This window comes from Lagopus leucura, unplaced genomic scaffold (assembly GCF_019238085.1).
Source record: "Lagopus leucura isolate 7727_CA_CO unplaced genomic scaffold, USGS_WTPT01 Super-Scaffold_100017, whole genome shotgun sequence".
In the NCBI taxonomy this organism is placed as follows: Eukaryota; Metazoa; Chordata; class Aves; order Galliformes; family Phasianidae; genus Lagopus; species Lagopus leucura.
The window spans coordinates 2008826-2027558 of NW_024962271.1; the positions used below are offsets into that span (position 1 = coordinate 2008826).

Sequence of the window (18733 nt, forward strand, 5' to 3'; positions counted from 1 at the left end):
CCCCCCCCCCCCCCCCCCCCCCCCAAGAACTTCATGCAACAATACAAAAGCATTGAGTTTACAGTAAAAGCGTACCTAAGAATGGGAGTTTTCAGGGGGGAGAGACTTTTAAGATTTTAAAGCATCTCATTTAGCTACTGTGAACAACTCAACTTCAAAGTGTGTACTGTGATACAAATAAGGGATTATTGCTTTGATATCCCACCCAGTTGGAATAGGAATTAAGGAGAAGCTGGTTTCTGTACCAACTGCTGGATATGTGAAGCAAACTCAACATGGTTTAGTTGGGGAATATTGGCAGTGGGAATGGAGGGTTGGAGTGGATGACCTTGGAGGTCTTTTCCAACCTTGGCGATTCTGTGATAGTGAGTGACAGTAATGAACTGGAAATGAGCTGTAAGCTATACCCCATATACAGACCTTTGGTTCCATCCACGTAAAGATCCGTAGAAAGAGGACACATATTTACATTGACAGCTACACTGACCAATGGGTCCTTCGTGACCAGTGGGTCACGGTGAGACCTGTGTGCAAATATGTTCAAAATCTGATGGGATCTATTTTATAAGGACAAATATATGACAGTAGTTGTTCTACCTGGCGAAAAGCACAGAAGTGAGATCACCCAACAAACAATACCAGGAACTGGATCAGCAGGAGAAACACCCACATCTTTAATTCTCCTCTCAAATAGGGATATCCCAAGATCTGTTTTTAATAAAAATGGTTCATCTCAAATATTTACTTAATATTCCCCAGTCAGTAGGAAGGAGAATGGAAAAAAACTGGATGTTAACATCCTCTTAAGATATTTTGAAGCAAGTACTATATTGAGTTGGCAAAAATCATTAAAAATTCAAGACAGCAATATAGCTGACTGATGTGTTCTAATGGGGGCATCTGGTCGGCTTCACCGAGCCTGGGAGAGGTCAGCACTGCCTGCAGCGTGAGAACAGGAGATGCTCCACGGCCCTCACTGCATACAGACGTATGGAAAGGTTCAAGGAGTTCTTTTCCAGATGAGATACATTTATGTATGTATACATATATGAGATGTGGGTCACCAGGGGGGTGGCAATCCTGAGACAAACCTCCCTGCTTTTGTCTCCGTGGGGCTCACGGCATTGGGCACAGCTCAGGTCCTCAAGGTTTGGAGGGCTGGGCTCAGCCTGGTTTAAGAGAGCCATACAAATGTGACACACCGAGCTCTTCCTGGTACAAACACGGAACAGCTCTCCAACTCACCAGCTGTTGGGATGCCTGCACTTCACACCAAGCAAAGCAGCCATAAATTATCAGGATTTTAGGCTTCTGAGTGCCTAACTAGTATCCATTCACTTAGGAAACTGGAAGCAACCAGCGCTCTGTGAGATTCCTCAGTGTTTGGCCTTCTAGAACTCTACATGTAGCTGAGAGCAGTGGGGGAAGCCATAGGAAGGCAGCACAACTGCAGGTTTTTAATGAGGACGTGAGAAAATTGCCCCAGAAACAAAGTAGTGCTGCTGCTTTGTGCACTTTGGACTTGCATCAAAGCCACCGTGGTAGTTTGGGTTGAAAGCGAAAGCCCCGGTACTCAGAGTCCCCAGGAAGATGCGCTGCAGTAACCTCCCAAATGAAATTGAGCAGTTTTTAATGGCCCCTATTTTCAACAAGCTACAGCTGAAAGGAAGGCAGAAAGGTATCATTATCCAGGAGGAACTGCCAGGGTGCCCCACAAGCCCAGGCGTTCTACTATAGAACTCAGACAAACCTTTCTGAGCACAAGCTGAGACGCAGCATCTCCTATTATTATACCACCTCTAATTCTCACATTTTGTGACTGATATGAGAACCCCTTGTCTGATGCCATCATTAGAAATTCCTAACGAAGTGCTCAGCATTTGGGGCTGGCTGGATGCCAAAGGCACCCGGCAGGGCAGAGCAATGATCATTTGAAGTCAGAAGTCAGACACAGACATCAGAGAAGCACAGAATGGTTTGGGCAAGCCCACCCAGTTCCAGCCCTGCACCGTGGACTGCCTGCCCCACACCAGGGGCAGCCCAGCCTCCAATGCCTCCAGGGATGGGCATCTGTGAGCTTAACTTCATAGGAGAGATGCTCCAGCCTTTACCATGTGAACAGCAGAACGATCATCTGCCTCAGCTATGGCAGAGTGGCATTTCAGTGGGAAGGCTGAAGACACAGTTAATTCTCTCTATCAAGGGGTGAGCACTCCTTACCTTGTCTGGAAACACAGAAACATGGATGAGAATATGGACCACATAACATAGATTGCTCATGAAACCAGTCCCAAGAGCTCCCAACTGGAACCTAAGAGCTCGAAGAGTTTGCTAACTGTCCCAAGGACTGCAGCAGAGCTGGGACACTGCAGCTGGACTTTGTGCACCGTAGCCAACAGGCAATGCAAGCGCAGCACATCTCCCCACGGGGACACTGTCCCAAAACACACCTCAGCATCTCTGCAGTCCAAAAATACGTATCAGTGCGATGCTGTCCTTGGGCTCCTGCAGCATCCCCACGGCGCCGGGCTGGAGATCTTCCTTCAAAGAAAGCACAAAGCACGCAGCTAAAAGATAGTCGCTTACAGTTTATTTTCGCCTGAAATTATTTCACATCTCTTTGTACACAGCTACAGAACAGTAGTAGTAAACCATTGGTAAAAGCAACAGTGCTAAGGAAAACGTTGGCGTCATTTTTCTTCCTTTTTATAGATACCTTTTTTCTTCTTTCTCCCCATGCTGTATCTGCGTACAGTTTGGGATTTGAAGGGGAAAAAAAAAACAACCTGGGACACTACGTGAGTTAAGACTCAATTTTTGTTTCATTTGTTTAAAAAAGGAAAAAAAAAAAAAAGAAGGAAAAAAAAAAAGGAAAACAACGTAAGTTTTGGGTAAGGGCCATCATCTACATAGCAACAAAATTTTTAAAAAAAAAGCTTGGCTTCCATTGAATAAGATTAAATATATATATATTTATATATAAAAAATTACATTGGCTGTATGTGAAACCTTGAGGTGCTGAAGAATAAAACAAAGGTGTTAAACAGAGGAAAAAACTGTGTTTGGGATTTTTTTTTTTTTCTTTTTTAAATAAGCAGCTCTGTACAACCAAGGCTCAGTATGAAAAAAAAACCCAAAAAACAAAACAAAAAAACACAAACCAAAAGTCAACAGCGTCGTTATAAAAGAAACCCCCATTAAAAAAAAAAAAAAAAACAAAACAAAACAAAATAAAATCATCTTCTAAGGAACTGGAAGGAAAATCCCAAAGGTTTGGCCGTCCCACCTGCAGACGGGTCGGAGCTGTGGGTCCACGTGGCGCCGTGCGATGGGAGCACGCGGAGCTGAGCGCACAGAGCGGAGCGGGACGAGAGGGGAAACCGTCGGAGCGAAACGCTGCTGCTCAGCACGGAGGGAGAGCTTTGCTTTCTCCTCGTTTTGAAATACTGGACGCAAACAGAAAACGATGGAGTTCGGTCAAGTCAGCAGAGTCCTGCGAGTCCCCCAGCGGCAAAAGGAACGGCGGGGTTTTCCCCACTGCACTGTGTAAATCTGACTGGGTTGAAGAGACTAAAGAGAGCGGTGCGGACTTGGGAAGGAAAGCTGACTTTATTAATCCCTGTGCCCCTCCCGACAGCATCCTCTAGGTGGGCATCTTCCTTCCTGTTTGATAACATTTGGAAATCAGAAAGACAAGCGATGGATGTGGTGACAGAGGGGCTATAATACAGTCTGCGTTACTAAAAGGCAATTCTTCAAGGACGCTTCCTTTAAAAAAAATAATAATAACAACAAGACAGCAAACTAGTTTATACAGTACTATACGCAAAAAAAGGGTAAAAGAATTAACAATTCATAAATAAAAGACAGGTCCCAGACCTGTTATTTGTGAACCATTTTCTTAAATAGGTGCATTATGTAAATCTTATGTACAACAAAATTACTTTGCATAACAACTGTGAGGACACGGGGCGAGGGGCTGGAAATCAGATCGCGTTTGGTTTTCTTCTCTGGAGATTTTTGTTAAGTTTGATTTTTCTGGTGCAAAATTGGTCACAGAGGAGGTCGGGCTGGATGGGTGCCAGCCAAGGAAACCCAGGTAAATAATGACAAATGAATATATATATATTTTTTTTCTCCACACGGCATAAAACACAAAGGCAAATAAAATCCACAAAGGTGTTTTTTTTTTTTTCCTCTTTATAATCCTCTTTGCTGCTGCTACAAAGTCCTTTTATTTTTCTTTCTTTTTTTTTTTTTTTTTTTAATTTTTTTTTTTTTGCTCTTTTTTTAAAGATTTTCTCCTTTTCAATTTAAATAATGCTGATTCCGAAATCACAAAGCTGCAAGGATTCGGGTCCAGGCCTGCTATGTCCCGACACACACACAACTCCTCCGCCTCACACCACGACCTTCCCACCACGTCCCAGCGCTCAACCGCTCTACAGGAATTAACCAAAAAGTTATTTCTCTGGTTTGTTTTTTCTTTTGTTTGTTTTAAAAATCTTTTCCTTCCCATCAGAAGCAAAAGAGAGTCGGAGGCAGGCAGAGTTCACCAGGCTTCGGTGTAACGAACGTCCACTTCTTTCAGGTTGGGCAGTTTGGCCTGTGTGGGGCAAGAGGAGAAAGTCAGAGTTAATAACGTGTGCTCAGGATTCCAGCTCTGCTACAACAGCAGCAGTGAGCAGAGCCCAGCTCCTGTTTCTACTACAAGCACTCAGCTGCAGCTGTGACTGCAGCGGACCCAAAGCACACAGCCATGCTCCGTGCTGCATCACTGCCTGATTCCTCCCTCTGTTTGTTACACAAACGCTAACAATTTTTGGTGCCATGGAGTCACAGAATGGCTTAGGCTCGAAGAAAGGATCTTAAAGATCTCCCAGTTCCAACCGCTGCCATGGGCTGGTTGATAACCACCAGCTCAGGCTGCCCGGGGCCCATCCACAGCCGTGGGCACCTCCAGGGATGGGCAGACATCACTCTGGGCAGTGCAAACATCTCGCTGCCCCGAGTAAAGAATGTCTCCCCTACACCCCAACTAAATATCCCCGTCCTAGTTCAAAGCCGTTCCCCTTTGTCCTATCACTAGTACACCATGGTCTCCCTTCCACACCTCCAGAACACTCGGGCTCACTGCTGGGTGGCCATTGGCTGTTTGTTTTCCTCCTACATGCTGGTGCCGCTTCCTTGCTTCCTGTCCAGATCCGTACAGCTAAGTCTCCAAAACCAAACACGTTTAATTAGGCTGGGGCATAATTGAGGAGTTGGAAGTTTCTAGGAGTCGTTATTACCTCACCCCATGATTTATGTGCGCACATATTTTGATAAGAGCTAGTCATAATCCTACAGACACTGCCAGCAAATAATTTTTCAGTTAGGCAATAATGACTTCAGTGGTGGGTGTTTATTTATTGTCTGTTTCAGCCCGCCTGGTACATACGGGGGTGTCTGTGTGTGCAGTGTGTGGTGGGGCAGGGAGGAAATGCCAACCCCGGCTCATGCCCCGGTGCTCCCACAGACCAAAGGGAGAAGAAGGGAAGATTTGTATCGAAAATGCGTTCTTTGAAGGCCAACTTGTTCTCAACAGACCTGTAAGCACACGGCCCAGGGAGAAAAGCTATTCCCCTCCCTTTGAGCACACGCAACCCTCCCAATAACCACCGATATTAACCTCAGTGAAAGAAGGGTGTGGGGGGAAATGTGACACGCGCCTGTTCTCTCAGCTTCGTTAAATCTGTGCAATTGTCCGGGCTTTGCTCCTTGTCGGCTTTGCTGTCTGCCCTGGCAGTCACTTTCTTTCACTGCTGCTGAGGACTGGGTCATGCAGTATCAGAGCAAAGGGAAGCAGTTTGGAAAATGTGAGCTTCAGCCTCAAGTGAGCAGCAGAGGGGCTCAGAAGCAGGCTAGGGCTAGGCCAGCCTTTCAGTAGACTTCCCTCCACAGCCCTGGACCAAACGCAGCACTGACCCTGATTGTCTGCAAAAGCTTGGCGCCCGATACAAGCTCCATTGTGTGAACCCATCTGCAAGCCAGCTGTTAATTCCAAGGATTTCTTTGCATATACAATTGTGACACAAGTTTTGAAAACTTCATCCTGAAAAATCAGTGCTAGCAACGTTGCAACTGAGTCTCTGGAGAAAACCAGGCTCCACAGCCAGAATTGAAGATATACATTTGCAGTGAATTTTGAAAGCAGAGCAGTTTCAGGACTTGCCACAAGTCTGAAGCTCGACCCAAGGCTGTGACCTTTTTGAGTAAACCTGGCACAATCTCAGGTTTCAACACACAAGAAAATATAATTTAGAGTTTCATCTTGAGCACTCAGGTTGGTAAGGTAAGAGACGTGACTCATGTAACACCAGAGTGAAGAAAAAGTCCATGGGAAGTCATGAAAGCCAACACATCTCAGTCAGTCTTTGCCTGAAACCACCTGGGGCTGTTCCCCTCCCACAGCTGTTCTTGTTCTTTACCATCTCACTGAAGCAGTTGTAAATTCATGGTACAAATGATAACACCAGACTTCTTACATCTCACACCCAAAGGAACCAGGCACTTGTGCAGATGTTTCTGTTTAAAGCACAGTTCCAGCCCAAGAGGTGTCAAGATTAACTTGCACCTTCCCCAATGTCTTTCATTCCCTCTTTGCACTGTGAATCAAAGCTTCGCAGTGCTGCTCATCAACATTACTTCTGTTCCTGCTCATAGTGTAGAAGATGACTTTGGAGGTGTGCACCAGATTTCCCTCTTTATGCATCCCCATTGGAAACAACCATTATGCTCTTACTTATTAAAATTTATAGCTCTGGCAAAAAAAAGAACTTGGCTTTTGCTCCCTGTTCTCCATAGTTGACTCATTGACTCAACAGACTAAACACTCCCCGAGTCCATCACAGCCAGCAACCTCAGGACGCAGCTCTCAGTCGTTATCCCCCCAAAATAATCCACTCCTTCCTCTTCAGATGATGGCCACCCATGCCAACAGCCCAGTGCTCTCTGTGCTAGGCACTACCAACACGCACTTGCCAAGTCTCCCGGGCAAGCCACTGCTCATCTTTAGCAGACAGAAGTCAGAAATACCTTGAGATCTTCATAGGTATCTGCTGAAAGTTTGGTGCTGTTCATGTTTAAACTACACAGGCTCTTCATGGCTAAAAGAGAAAATACACAGGTATTCAGGATCATGCTGCCTTTTCTCAAAATATCAGTTTTACAGTAGGCCAAAGCATAAACAAAACATGACTGTGTGTCTCAGAAAAAGCTGAATAGTGTAAAATATAGAACTACAAATGGATAAGCAGCTGCTTGGGCCCTCATCCAGGAAAAAGTCGCTACTTAGGAAGGGCTATTAAGCATATGCTTTAGTCTGCTGACTTCAAAGGAGTTCAAGGAACTTCTCATCATCAGTTTCCTGCACATTATTCTGAGCAGTTCTCAGTGCTCTGCTTGTTGTGCACAGGGGGCACGCTGGTCCAGCAGCCCTTCTCCCCCCGGCCTACTTCCATTTTGGGCTCCAATACTTAGCAGAATAGTTTCCTAAGAGGAGCTGTAACTACTGGCCTGTCTGGCATGTCTGTGTAAGATCAAGCCTATTAAAGGAGCCCTTTAAACCCAGTAGGAGAGGTTTATAATTCACTGCTGGACATAGGAAAGAGTCTTATTCTGGCACATGACGCAGCATTTGGTACAGAGGGGAATCCTGAATGTTGCTCAGACAACCCCAGTCTGCCTTGCCCTACTTAGCTCTGATATTAAACCACATGAGAACAGTCTGAGCCTCTTCCTCAGAAAGAAGGAGCAAAACATGTCAGAGATGTGGAACCTGCCGCACACAGTCGCTAAACTCATTAAAAAGATGGTCTGTGGCTCCTGCCTGGAGCAGGGAGTGTGAAAATGGCTGGGAAGTCCCAGGGCACAGGTCATGTTGCGAGATGGAGACAAATGACATCAATACAGCTAGAGGCAAGAGGGAGAGTACACTCTGGGACAGAAAAAAATAAAACCACAAAGCACCACAGCAGGCTCAGACGACAGCGCTCCTTTCCTTGCCTGCAGCCAAGAACTAAAGCTGCTGTCTGAACCACGTGAATTCCCCTGCACCCACGTGGCTTTCGGCTCGCTTTGGTCACTTACAACTAAGGGCCAGCAGCCCAGCATCCGTGACAGGCGTCTCGCACAGGTTGAGCACTTGCAGCATCGTGAGGTGTTCAGACAGGAGCCGCAGCCCTGCGTCTCCGAACTGCAGGGGCAAGCAAAGTTGTGTTCAAACAGTGCACGGACATCATTGCGCAGACAACGCACACTCAGAACTGGGGCTGAGCTCAGGCTGTTTACCTGAATCTCCAGCAACACGAGCAAAAGTAGATAGTTCTATTCATATTTTGTGGATGGGGAATAGAAAAACTAACTTGTGCACGGTTGCAGATAATTGTTGTGGGTTTGAATACAGGTCTGCTTACTGGCTACCCAGTGCTTAACCACAGGACACCATTTAATTAGAGCAGTGCCTCAGAAGTCAGGACTTTGTATGAGAGGGCTCCCTCCCTCCCAGGCTATACAAGATGGCTATGGCAGTCCCAGCCAGCTCCCAACCACATCACAAAAAGCATAAGAGGCAAGTGGTATTAATTAGTTATTTTGGTCTCAAGAACAATGTCCTATTGATTAGTAATTGTTCTATTGACCCACTTCATTTCTGCTGGTTCTAAATTCTCAATTAATGGAAACCAGGGTATCACAAAGTAAAATGGAATCTCAGCTCTTTTTTATCACACAAAACGCAGCTCTGCGCCGAGCGAAATCACACTCAGTTTTCAGATGCAGAAGTTACACTGCTGGGACAAATCCAGAGGAGACAGATACAAGATAGTCTGGAAACTTGCAAGGAATCAGATTCTGCTTCTTACTCCCCAGACAAAAAGGGGAAATTTCTGAGGTATAAAAATAGTTAGGAAAACAAGGCAAGATATTTACATGACATTTCAGTGAAAAAAAGTACTGCCTGTTGTGGCTGCACTGGGAACATTCATATTTTCAGTAAGCACTACAAATAGGTGCTAATAGAAAACGGGGAAAAACTCTTGAGGGGAGATCTCAGAGACCAAAACCAGCAGGGAATTGCAGAAGAACAAATTTACTTTAAAAACTCTTTCCATTAACTGCTCAATGATTTATTCAGTTAATCAGCCCTGTTTTTGCTTACAGAATAACTACATTCTCATTACAGTTTCCTTATATTTATTCATTATTTGAGTTTATTTTCTTGCTGTTTTTGAGGAAATTTTAGTTGACCAGCATTCAGGGCCATTCACTACCTACAACACACAGCCTGTCTGCTTTGCTTGACCAGTTAAGCTGCACAGTGATCTTTTTTTGTGTTGTTTTTTTTTTTTGTGTGTGTCCTGAATGGGTGAAAGCATGAACTCTTCTCCAACAAACAAACAGCAGTAGACATACTGTGAACTACGCAGTTCCAACAATGCCAAACTGGTGCTTCCAACCCCAGACAAATGCAATCCTTTAATAATTAAAACTGAATTAAAATTTAAAATAAAAATTACAAAAAAATGAACCCTGGGGATAAGGCAGACCATTTTTTATAGGCCCTGTAAAAACAGCATGAAGGCAAACTCATTCCAAGCAAACCTCTTCACACATTTGTCTCATGCTGACGTAACGTGAAATTTCAGAATTAATCAGCACGGGTTCCTGCTCTGAGTTTCAGTCTGCAAAGCACTTACCTGGGTTGACCACAGGTTCAGCTGCTTGAGTGAAGGCAGTTTAATGAGGTGCTCAGCACAAGCACTTGTTACATTGGTAAAGGCCAGGCTGAGATTTTCCAAATTTCCAAAAGATCCCGAGCTTAGCAAGCGGGCCAGGTCTGCATCCTGAAAGCAAACATCAGATTGATGAGCAAGATTATCAACTCCTCAGCCTGCAACCATCTGCAGTGGTGTCGCTGCTCCTGCTAACCAGCACGGATTGCACAGTTCCACCACTTGTTTACAGCAACAGAGAACCACACAGAGAAGTTTCTGTTTGTTGGCAAGCAGCTGGGCTCTTGTGGCAGCATTGCTTCACACACCCTGGGAAAAATGCATCCAGACAGTAGGACAGAAATCTTCTTGGAGTGCGTATCCTTACGAGACACCAAGGCATGAGTTTCAGAACTAACCCCAAAGATGAGCTTCTCAGCTTAATGCAGATGTCACTGCACATCCTAGACCCACACTGGGCTCTGATACGCTACCTGGGTTTCAGTGATGCTGCTCTGGGTTTACAATGCCCTCAAACTGCACCAGAGATGGACCTCTTTCAGCAGAAGTCAGTGTGTAAAATGTAGAACTGCACATTATTAAGTCTGCTTTTTTAAATGCAAAATCTGGTTCTCAGATCTCTATTTTGATTGAATCATACATTCCAAGCCTGTGCACCACTGTAAACCTGACGACCTGCTGCTTGTACTGGCATTGCACGCTGCTGCAAGAACAGCAGTGTGCCCTTGCTCATGCAAACCCCAGTCATGTTGACAGAGCAAGTGGAAGGGCTCCTCTCTTGACTGACCGAAACCACTGTGCCACATGGCAAACATAAATCAAGGTTTAAATATGGAAAGACAAAGCTTGTTTTTTTTATTGGCAAGATTAACTTACTGTGGACTTTGATGGCAGTGTTAACCTCGTGGGACCACCTTTTCTTTGCTGCAAGAGAGAAGATATTTTGGTCAAAGAGATTGCCAAATTACATTTCAGACCAACTGAAGCAGAGGGAGTTTTTCCCTAGAATGAACCCTGCTCTGATTTCAAAGCCCCCTGCCAGCCCTTCCACCCCTTCCCTGCTTTTTCTGCACCAACAGACTTTTCCTGTGCGTGCCAGATGCCTCCCCAGGGAATGCAACTAACCACAGCCAGTGGTCTTCATGCCATGGGTCAGCATCTCTGCTTCAGCCTCTGACTGTGCAGCTGATAAAATCATTTACTTCACTATAAAAAACACATTCTTTACAGGCTGAAAGCAGGGGGTCAAAGAGGAGAAATACAAGTAAGAAAAAAGGAAGAGGAAGACCACGGGTACATTTGCAGATGAAGTGCTAATGAGAGCAGATTTATCTACTGCCTGTGGACCCCGTCTTTAAAATTAGGAAAAATCTGTGATGTGAACTAGACCTCAGAGAAATGTTCCGAATGTCAAAGCATTAAGAAATGCTGGCCAGCACTAGGACCATTTGCTACTCACATGTCAAAAGGTGGCAGAATTTGACAAGCTGACTTACAAGATTTTAAGACAGCAAGATTTCACCCCTTTTCTTTCACACAGATTCCAAGCAGCTTCCTGATTATCACTCAGAAACCTAGTATGGGATCAGATACTTCAGCAAATATCACACAGCATATACATTCACAATGGGATCCCCTGAACACTGCTCCCATCCTGTTGTTAACCAGGAATTTCACACCCTGCTTGTCTTTCTTTTGTACCTCCATTTCTGGCGAGTACAGACCACAGTGTGCTATGGCAATACTGCATGCAGGGTGACATACCAGCTCTTTTAACTCCCTCTGCCTGTCACACAGCTGTTCATACATTCTCTTTCCCACGTCTGTGCTTTCCAGAGTAGAGATGATCTGGAGCTGGGTGTCATTATTATCGATGATGTTGTATTCCAGCATCAAACACAAAATCTAGCAGCAGAATGAAAGAAGAGCAGTCACTGCAGTGCTTGCATTCATTTTTTTCCAAATATTCTAATTCACCTGGGCATGCTAGTTTAAATTACTGGGTATGTTTTTAGAGGATGCATTATAGAGGCTAGACTGGGGGAGATCTTAACATTTACTGACTTCCCAGTACAAGAAACACATTTTTTTATTGTACAGAATGACCTCCAGTCTCTGAAAGTCACCCTATCTATCCTGGCTTCCATTAGTGCTCATTCCTTCTGACCAACAGGCGCAATTACTTTGTATCAGTGCTGGAAGATGGCTTCATGCCACAGCCCTCATCAGAACAGGTACAATCGATTTGGTATTTCCCAGCTGCACTGGCTGGACTGCTGAGTAGCAGATTTGGGATATTAGCATGAGCAGTAGAGCCATGCAGCCAGCCAAGTGCTGGATTTTCTGTCCCTAAGAGCTGGGCTTTATGTACCAACAAAGTGCATGTGGAGTGCACCCAACATACGATGGGGAGAGGTTTGAGAGGCTGAGTGAAAATGGCACGGGGAGCTGAATGTTGCAGCCAGACACCCTCCATCACTGGGACTGTGCCTGATGCCCCAGAAGCAAGGCAGACCCCAGCAGATGCTACAGTGGGACACAGCCTGTACTCTCCATGCTGCCCTTCATTTTCAGCTACTTATGTCATTGCAGCTATGGAGGCAATAAAAGCTTTCCATTTTAATTGCAGGTACTTCTTAATGAAGATAAGTAACATTAAATTGCAAAACATTGTGACTTCTTCCACTCAGTTAATCAATTTCTATTTCCCTTTGGCATTTATTAAGAAACTTCTCTGAAGGAATGCAAAAAATAGTATTTGCTATTAATGCAAGAAAAATAACATGTCCTAAACACTGAAAATACAAGTAAATGCTTTTGATAAATGCACTTTCTTTCAGTGCTGATTCTGCAGGTGGCAGGACAAGCATCGAGCATTTAGTCACAGGAAGTCTCACTGCTCTGAATTCTGATCCTCTGCTGCAGCCTGTGCATTCATTGCCATTTATTTCCCATCACTGTCCCTCCAAGTGGATTAGAGCAAACGATCCCTTTGTCCAAAAATTCTTGGACTCACCTCTCATGTAATTCACACATATCTGCAGAGCAACAATATTTCACAACACAACTGCCTGCTACTGGTGTTTGATACGACAGACTTGAACTCAGCTTCTCTAGTTCCATGGGATCTAATTCTGGAGAAGGCAGTGTGAAACTGAATCTTAATGCTGCTCATAAACCGTATGATTACGTATGTTACGGGCTTACCTCTACCATCGTCTGGTTACCCCTCAAGGCCAGCAGCATGCAAGGTCCTAATTTATTTTCAGCCAGTGAAAGCAGAAACTTCTTTGTTTTATAGCAAGATCCCATTAGAATATGAACCTATTTGAGAAACAAATAGCTTAAATTAGAAGTGTAAGCCTAAGAAACACATATCTAGAATGGACACTGTTATGCACTCAAACAAACAGAAGTACTCGTGACAAATAAAGAAAAGGAGGTCTCCACTGTTATTAGGGCTGCAGTTTCTTTGTAGCTGTATAGCTGACTAGAAGTCACTTTTTGAACAAGGTAATGCCTGGAATGATGGGAGGGAATGGGTAGCTTTCCTCTGCAAAGCAGCCCAGCTGACAGCCTGATAAAATCTCTGCAGGAAATATCGGAGCAGCTGTGCAACTGTCCCCATCCCATTCCTAGCAACACAATGACCCCAGCTCCAGGGGAAGCACAGGAGAATTTGTTTTCCTTGCTGTTTGCAGCTCAGTTTCTCTGGAAATGCCAGCTGGAAATCAAGGGTTGCAAGGGCTGTATGTAAAAATGGTGCTGGCAATCTGCAGGCTGAGCACTAGCCTTGGGTAAGGAGTGGTGACGGAGAAAATCATCTCTCAAAGTGAAGAAAATGGAACTGGTGAGGAAAGGAAGAAGTGCCCAGTGAAAATCCAGCAATCCTCAACCTTATGTTCCTGTAAGTCAGAACTTCATTTGCTCTACCTGGGCCATTGTCTTCCTTTCCCTTTTGCTTTATTTGCCCTGAAAGGAAAGACATGCTGAGAAAACTCAGGAAGACTCCTAGCAGACAGAAGTGTGCTGCAGACGCTCTCCTAGCTCCAGATAGAATGGAAGATATCGCAGTGACATCCATAGCTGAAATGCAAAGCTACTCATACCAATCGAAGTCTCATCTCACAAGAGGATGGCAATGTCCTTTCCCATTTAAAAACCCTAGAGATTAATTTCAGAAGATTTTGGGTTCCCAGCTGAAAGTTTCATTTTATGGCCCAGGCGGCTGATTCACCAGCTTGCTGGCAGAACACAATGTGTAGTTTCCAGTGACCTGGGCACTAAGAGGTCCACCATGTAGAATACCAGAACCCCTCTACAAAAAGCTTGTAACTCATGTTCCTTGGTCCACAGTGTTGCCTGGGCTATGTTCAATACTACTGAAAATACCACAGTCATTCCATGATGAGGTCAATTCTAAAGAAGGTCAAGTGTTACCACACAACTCCTCTTCCTTATGGCTGCACTACCAGCATTACCAAGAAGGCCTTTAGAAGAACACCTTTAAGGAAGTGAGCTTCAAGCTAAGAAAGATTTTACTTTATGCAGTCATTGGCATTAAGATTTTTGGAGGTTTTCTTAAGTGATGGAAAATACTGATGCTAAGATTAATATAAAGCCCATCTCAGAACAGGATGTTTTTTGGATTTTATGATTAGTCATTAGCAGCTCTTTAAGTATTTATCAGCATCTCTGCAAAAGGCATAGAATACTGCATATTAATGTATGTTAGCATTGTGCTTTCTCATGCACACCACCTCCTGATGCTTATAAATATCATGGACCACAAAGGCTCTCAGGATAAATGATTTAGTTCTGGACATATTTTTTTTTCTTTTGCAAACATAAGAAGAAAAGTGAAAACAGATGAACCCTTCTGTGAACAGTCTTTGCCCACTCTTTCACAGGTCAATCTGAATTTAAGAGAACAGGCATGTCCTAAAATGTTCAGTATGACTTACACATATATATTTTTAAATGCAAGTAAAACTTTTTGTTGCCAGCTATGCATTACCTACTTACTGCAAACAAGTTACTAAACCCATGTTATTGCAGACACGTACCATACTGGCAAACAGCTCTCCATCATCATCACATGCCACTCCTCCAGGGCTGTAGAGCTGGAACCAACCATCTTTGCCAGCCCGCACACTCAGCAAACATGAGTGGACCTGCCAAAAAGCAAAGACATTGGGAAGGTTACAGACCCTGCCAGTAATCACCAGTGTCTCCCACACTGCACCAATAGAGGTAACCCTGCCTACCTGGGGTCTACTGGAAGTTTCATGGTTAATATTACAATTTACACGTTAGGAAGTCTTCACACACAGAAACCCTTTCTTTCCACTACAGAGAAGGAGGGAAGCTATGCCACTGTTAATCGCATGCCCCTTTTTTATTTGCTGTACAGGAATCAAACACAAAATGGGTCTAATCTAGAACAGCTCCTTTTACTTGGGAATAAAAATGCAACAAAAAAGAAAAAAAAAGCAGCCTAGATTTCTGAGCTTCTGCCATTCTCCCCCTGTTCTCCCAGCATGTGTCTACACTTCTGACGTGATACAAATACTGAATGCAGTGGCGGATAGCTTGCTCATTCCAATCATGTACAGTTCTCATTTCTCCTGCTGTAATAAGACTTATTAAAGTCAGGATGAAGGAAGCCAACACAGAAAACTCAACAGGAATACGTAAGGTGGAAGTTGCACAGAAGAACTGGTACATATAAACTGGTGTACCATCATTTGTCTAAATTTGGCCCGCTAGAATGATTACTGTATCTACTCTCACATTCTAACAGAAGTATCACCATGAAGCTTTCTTCCTTTTTTTTTTTCCCTGAAGGGACACAGAAATTACGTTCTAATTTTTGAGGAGGTGGGGGTAAGGTCCATGCACCCTTACTTGGGTATGCAACAATGGAGATGAAATCCTGATGTCAGTCTAAAACAAGAAGGTCTTTGTTATCCAACACAGGTGACTATTGCTCACAAAAGCTGAAACACTGAACACGTTGAGTCTGGGCCATGACGACAATGTAGGCTCCTCACCCACAGTTCAGGCGAGCTTTCTCTCCTTTGTGCTGGCACCAAAAATGAATGCAGATGAGAGGTTCCCTCTGATTCAGCCAAAGCTGCTCACGTTAAATAAGTTACATATGTAGCTAGGAAGCAGTCAGCCACCGAGAGGCTACAGCTACACAGTCATCCCAGCAACGTGCCTCCTACCCTCTTTCTCCTGCTGATTTACACGAATTACGGTCATTTGCAGACAGTGTAACTTAAAAAACAGCTAAGTAAAACCTGTCATTTTTTGAGCTGCATGGATCCATGCAGTTTGCTTCCCTTTTTTCATATGGAAGATGAAAAACTGGGAGAGAATCTAAAGACTGGTTGCAGTTTACTGCAGAGCAAGGACATTAACTGAGCTCAGGCCAGAAGGTCACAAATGTATGTTTATATATAAGACAAGAAACCACTCGTAAAACAGTATCTCCTGAGTGGGTATTTCTCCCTAGAGCCTCAAGCACAGCCAAAGCACACATTTCGAAACAGACCTCTTAAGGAAGGACCTTCTGAACGAGATCCTTCCAATTAATGCTCTGGGCAAACGGGCAATAAACTTACTTCTTGTCTTGGGTCTTCTGCAAATCTCTGAATCACGTATTTCAGCTCTCTATAAAAGAGAAAAAAAAGAAAAAAGAAATGTAAAAGGACAAGTACAGGCAGCTGTTGCTTGCAGTATTCACACAAGTGTCACAGCTCCCTTGGATTACTCTTTACACAATATATATTCACGTACTTTAGAGAGATAAAAGTCAAGCTGCTTCCACAGAAGGAAATATGAAGTCTGAAAGCGATCACTAAGAAGAGAGTCTATTCAAAACAGTCTAGAAAAGCTTTCAGAGATGTGCAGTGACAAACTGGTTTGTAAATTCTATCAGAATCCAGTGCCTTTAGTCCTTGGGCTCCTGCTGTCACAGTAAATTACAAAGAAAAGTACATCTTTTTATTGCTAACAGAACATGCTCACAGCACCACACAGATAACAAACCTCAGAGATACAATATTGAATAATACATCACTACTGCTATTGACTAGAACAAGTTTTTTAAATAATTGCTCCCCTTAACAAAACAAACAAGCATCAACTTACTTTGTGAATTTCTCGTGTGCAAGTGCCCTGAAATTTAAAACAGACAGGTATGAGAATTTGGGAAGAGGGAGGGGGAAAACAAAACAAAACAGAACAAAACACAACACACTTTTCAGTTCATTCCAGATAATAAATGGACTTACTAGACACAAACACAACACAACACAAAAGGCAAAAAGAATAATCTTTCAAAAAAATATCAGGTAAAGCATCTTTCCATTAACATCAGAGGGACCTTAGGGTCAGATAGAATCAAACAAAAGACTAGCAAAACAGCTACATAATTATAAACAGAATTTTGGCTACCTCCAACAGCCAGATGAATACTCAAACTGCACTGCAATTAAGGTATGGTCACACCTAATTAACATCATACATCAGGAAAACAATTAATGGTCATTCTGTGAGGTGTTTTGCTCATGGTGTGGCTTACAGCTCTCCCAGGGCTCAAATTTAACTTAGGTAAATCATGCCTCTGTTGCCTACTTCCAAGCTCTTGCTGTAGCCCAGGTAACCTGGCACAGAGGATTAGACTTCTCTGATTCAAGACATTAGGTCATTAGGGGATGTGATAAGCCAGCAAATTGTACAATTATAGGTTGTAATGTTTGTCCGTGGAGGTCTGCATTTTATGAACACAACTGCTCATTAACAGGTTTCTGAGGGAGCCAGGCTGATCCATAGGGTAGCTTCTTCACATAATTGTAAGTATAAATGATACAAGTCTCTGTCACACCAGTAAAGCATCTTCCTCTACTACACCTCTCACTTAGCTCTCCTCACCAGCTCTCCTTTCTTCCTTGCCTGTTAACCATTTTGCTCTTCAGGGTCCTCTTAAAGAAATGAGGATGGGGAGGACTTCAAGTATCTCCATATCAGTAAATTCAACTCTATAATCTAAACTTATACTTGGGGCACAAAGTTCTTCTTATCATCATGTTTTACACTATGTTGCACTACAAAACAACAGGAATGCAAATAATCAAGTAAATGCTAAGACAGAACAAACTTACTCCTTGGGAAATGGGATAGGTTGAAGCAAGCTGGCCAGGGCTGGTCTCCAGTCATCATAGTCTGACCTGAAAAAGGAACATTTTTCTCATTAATACAGCATGTATGGAATATGGTTTGTCAACAGTTGGTTTGAGGAATAAAAACTATCTTACTGCAGGCACTAACAGCTCTCCTGCTGTAGTGAGACACTGCTCCAAAGATCCACAGTGACACTGCCCTTTCCATTTTCAGCACATTCTCCACTGAGGCACAATAAATCTGGTATTTACAATGACCTCCAGAGAGGTCTTCTTTATGTCAACTTAAAGACATTTGCTGTTTATGAAACCTGTTGACATTTAATCGCTAAGTAATACTTTCATCTAAGTTGGTGCAGTAATTACCAGGCCACTGCTATTTACAGCTCTGCTCTGCATTTAATTGGAATTTATTTTCTTTTGCTAGAAGGCATAAGTCCAGTTGTGGAAACAAAGATAATCCCTCATTTTTAACCTACACATACCAAATACAATTTTATGGTCTGATTTATAAAATAATGACATGACATACATCTGGTACTACTTTCTTTTGTATGCTTTCACTCAGAACTTTTCTAAAGATCACTGTGCACATTCACAACTCATTAACCTTTTTCTCCTCCTGCTTCAAAAACAGTTACTGTTACTATATTCCTGCACAGCAATACGCAAGAAAAAATGGGCAGCAACCTGTTACAGGAACCAGAGCTTGGGAGAACAGGAAGAGAGGAGAGGAGAGGAGAGGAGAGGAGAGGAGAGGAGAGGAGAGGA

The 18733-nt window shown here is 43.6% G+C and overlaps 1 protein-coding gene across 1 annotated transcript in view; it reads right to left on the reverse strand.

The window, feature by feature from the left end:
- Nucleotides 1–4274: 4274 nt before the first annotated feature.
- LOC122183304 (c-Maf inducing protein) overlaps nt 4275–18733 on the reverse strand; it is a 120709-nt gene continuing 106250 nt past the window's right edge. The window contains exons 11-21 of the mRNA XM_042877173.1: nt 17945–18010; nt 16932–16958; nt 16403–16451; nt 14840–14947; nt 12981–13097; nt 11538–11678; nt 10650–10697; nt 9738–9884; nt 8131–8236; nt 7078–7148; nt 4275–4606 (exon numbers count right to left, since the gene is read on the reverse strand). Coding sequence (XP_042733107.1) covers nt 4553–4606; nt 7078–7148; nt 8131–8236; nt 9738–9884; nt 10650–10697; nt 11538–11678; nt 12981–13097; nt 14840–14947; nt 16403–16451; nt 16932–16958; nt 17945–18010 — 934 coding nt within the window. The 3' untranslated portion in view covers nt 4275–4552. The remainder of the gene's footprint in view (nt 4607–7077; nt 7149–8130; nt 8237–9737; nt 9885–10649; nt 10698–11537; nt 11679–12980; nt 13098–14839; nt 14948–16402; nt 16452–16931; nt 16959–17944; nt 18011–18733) is intronic.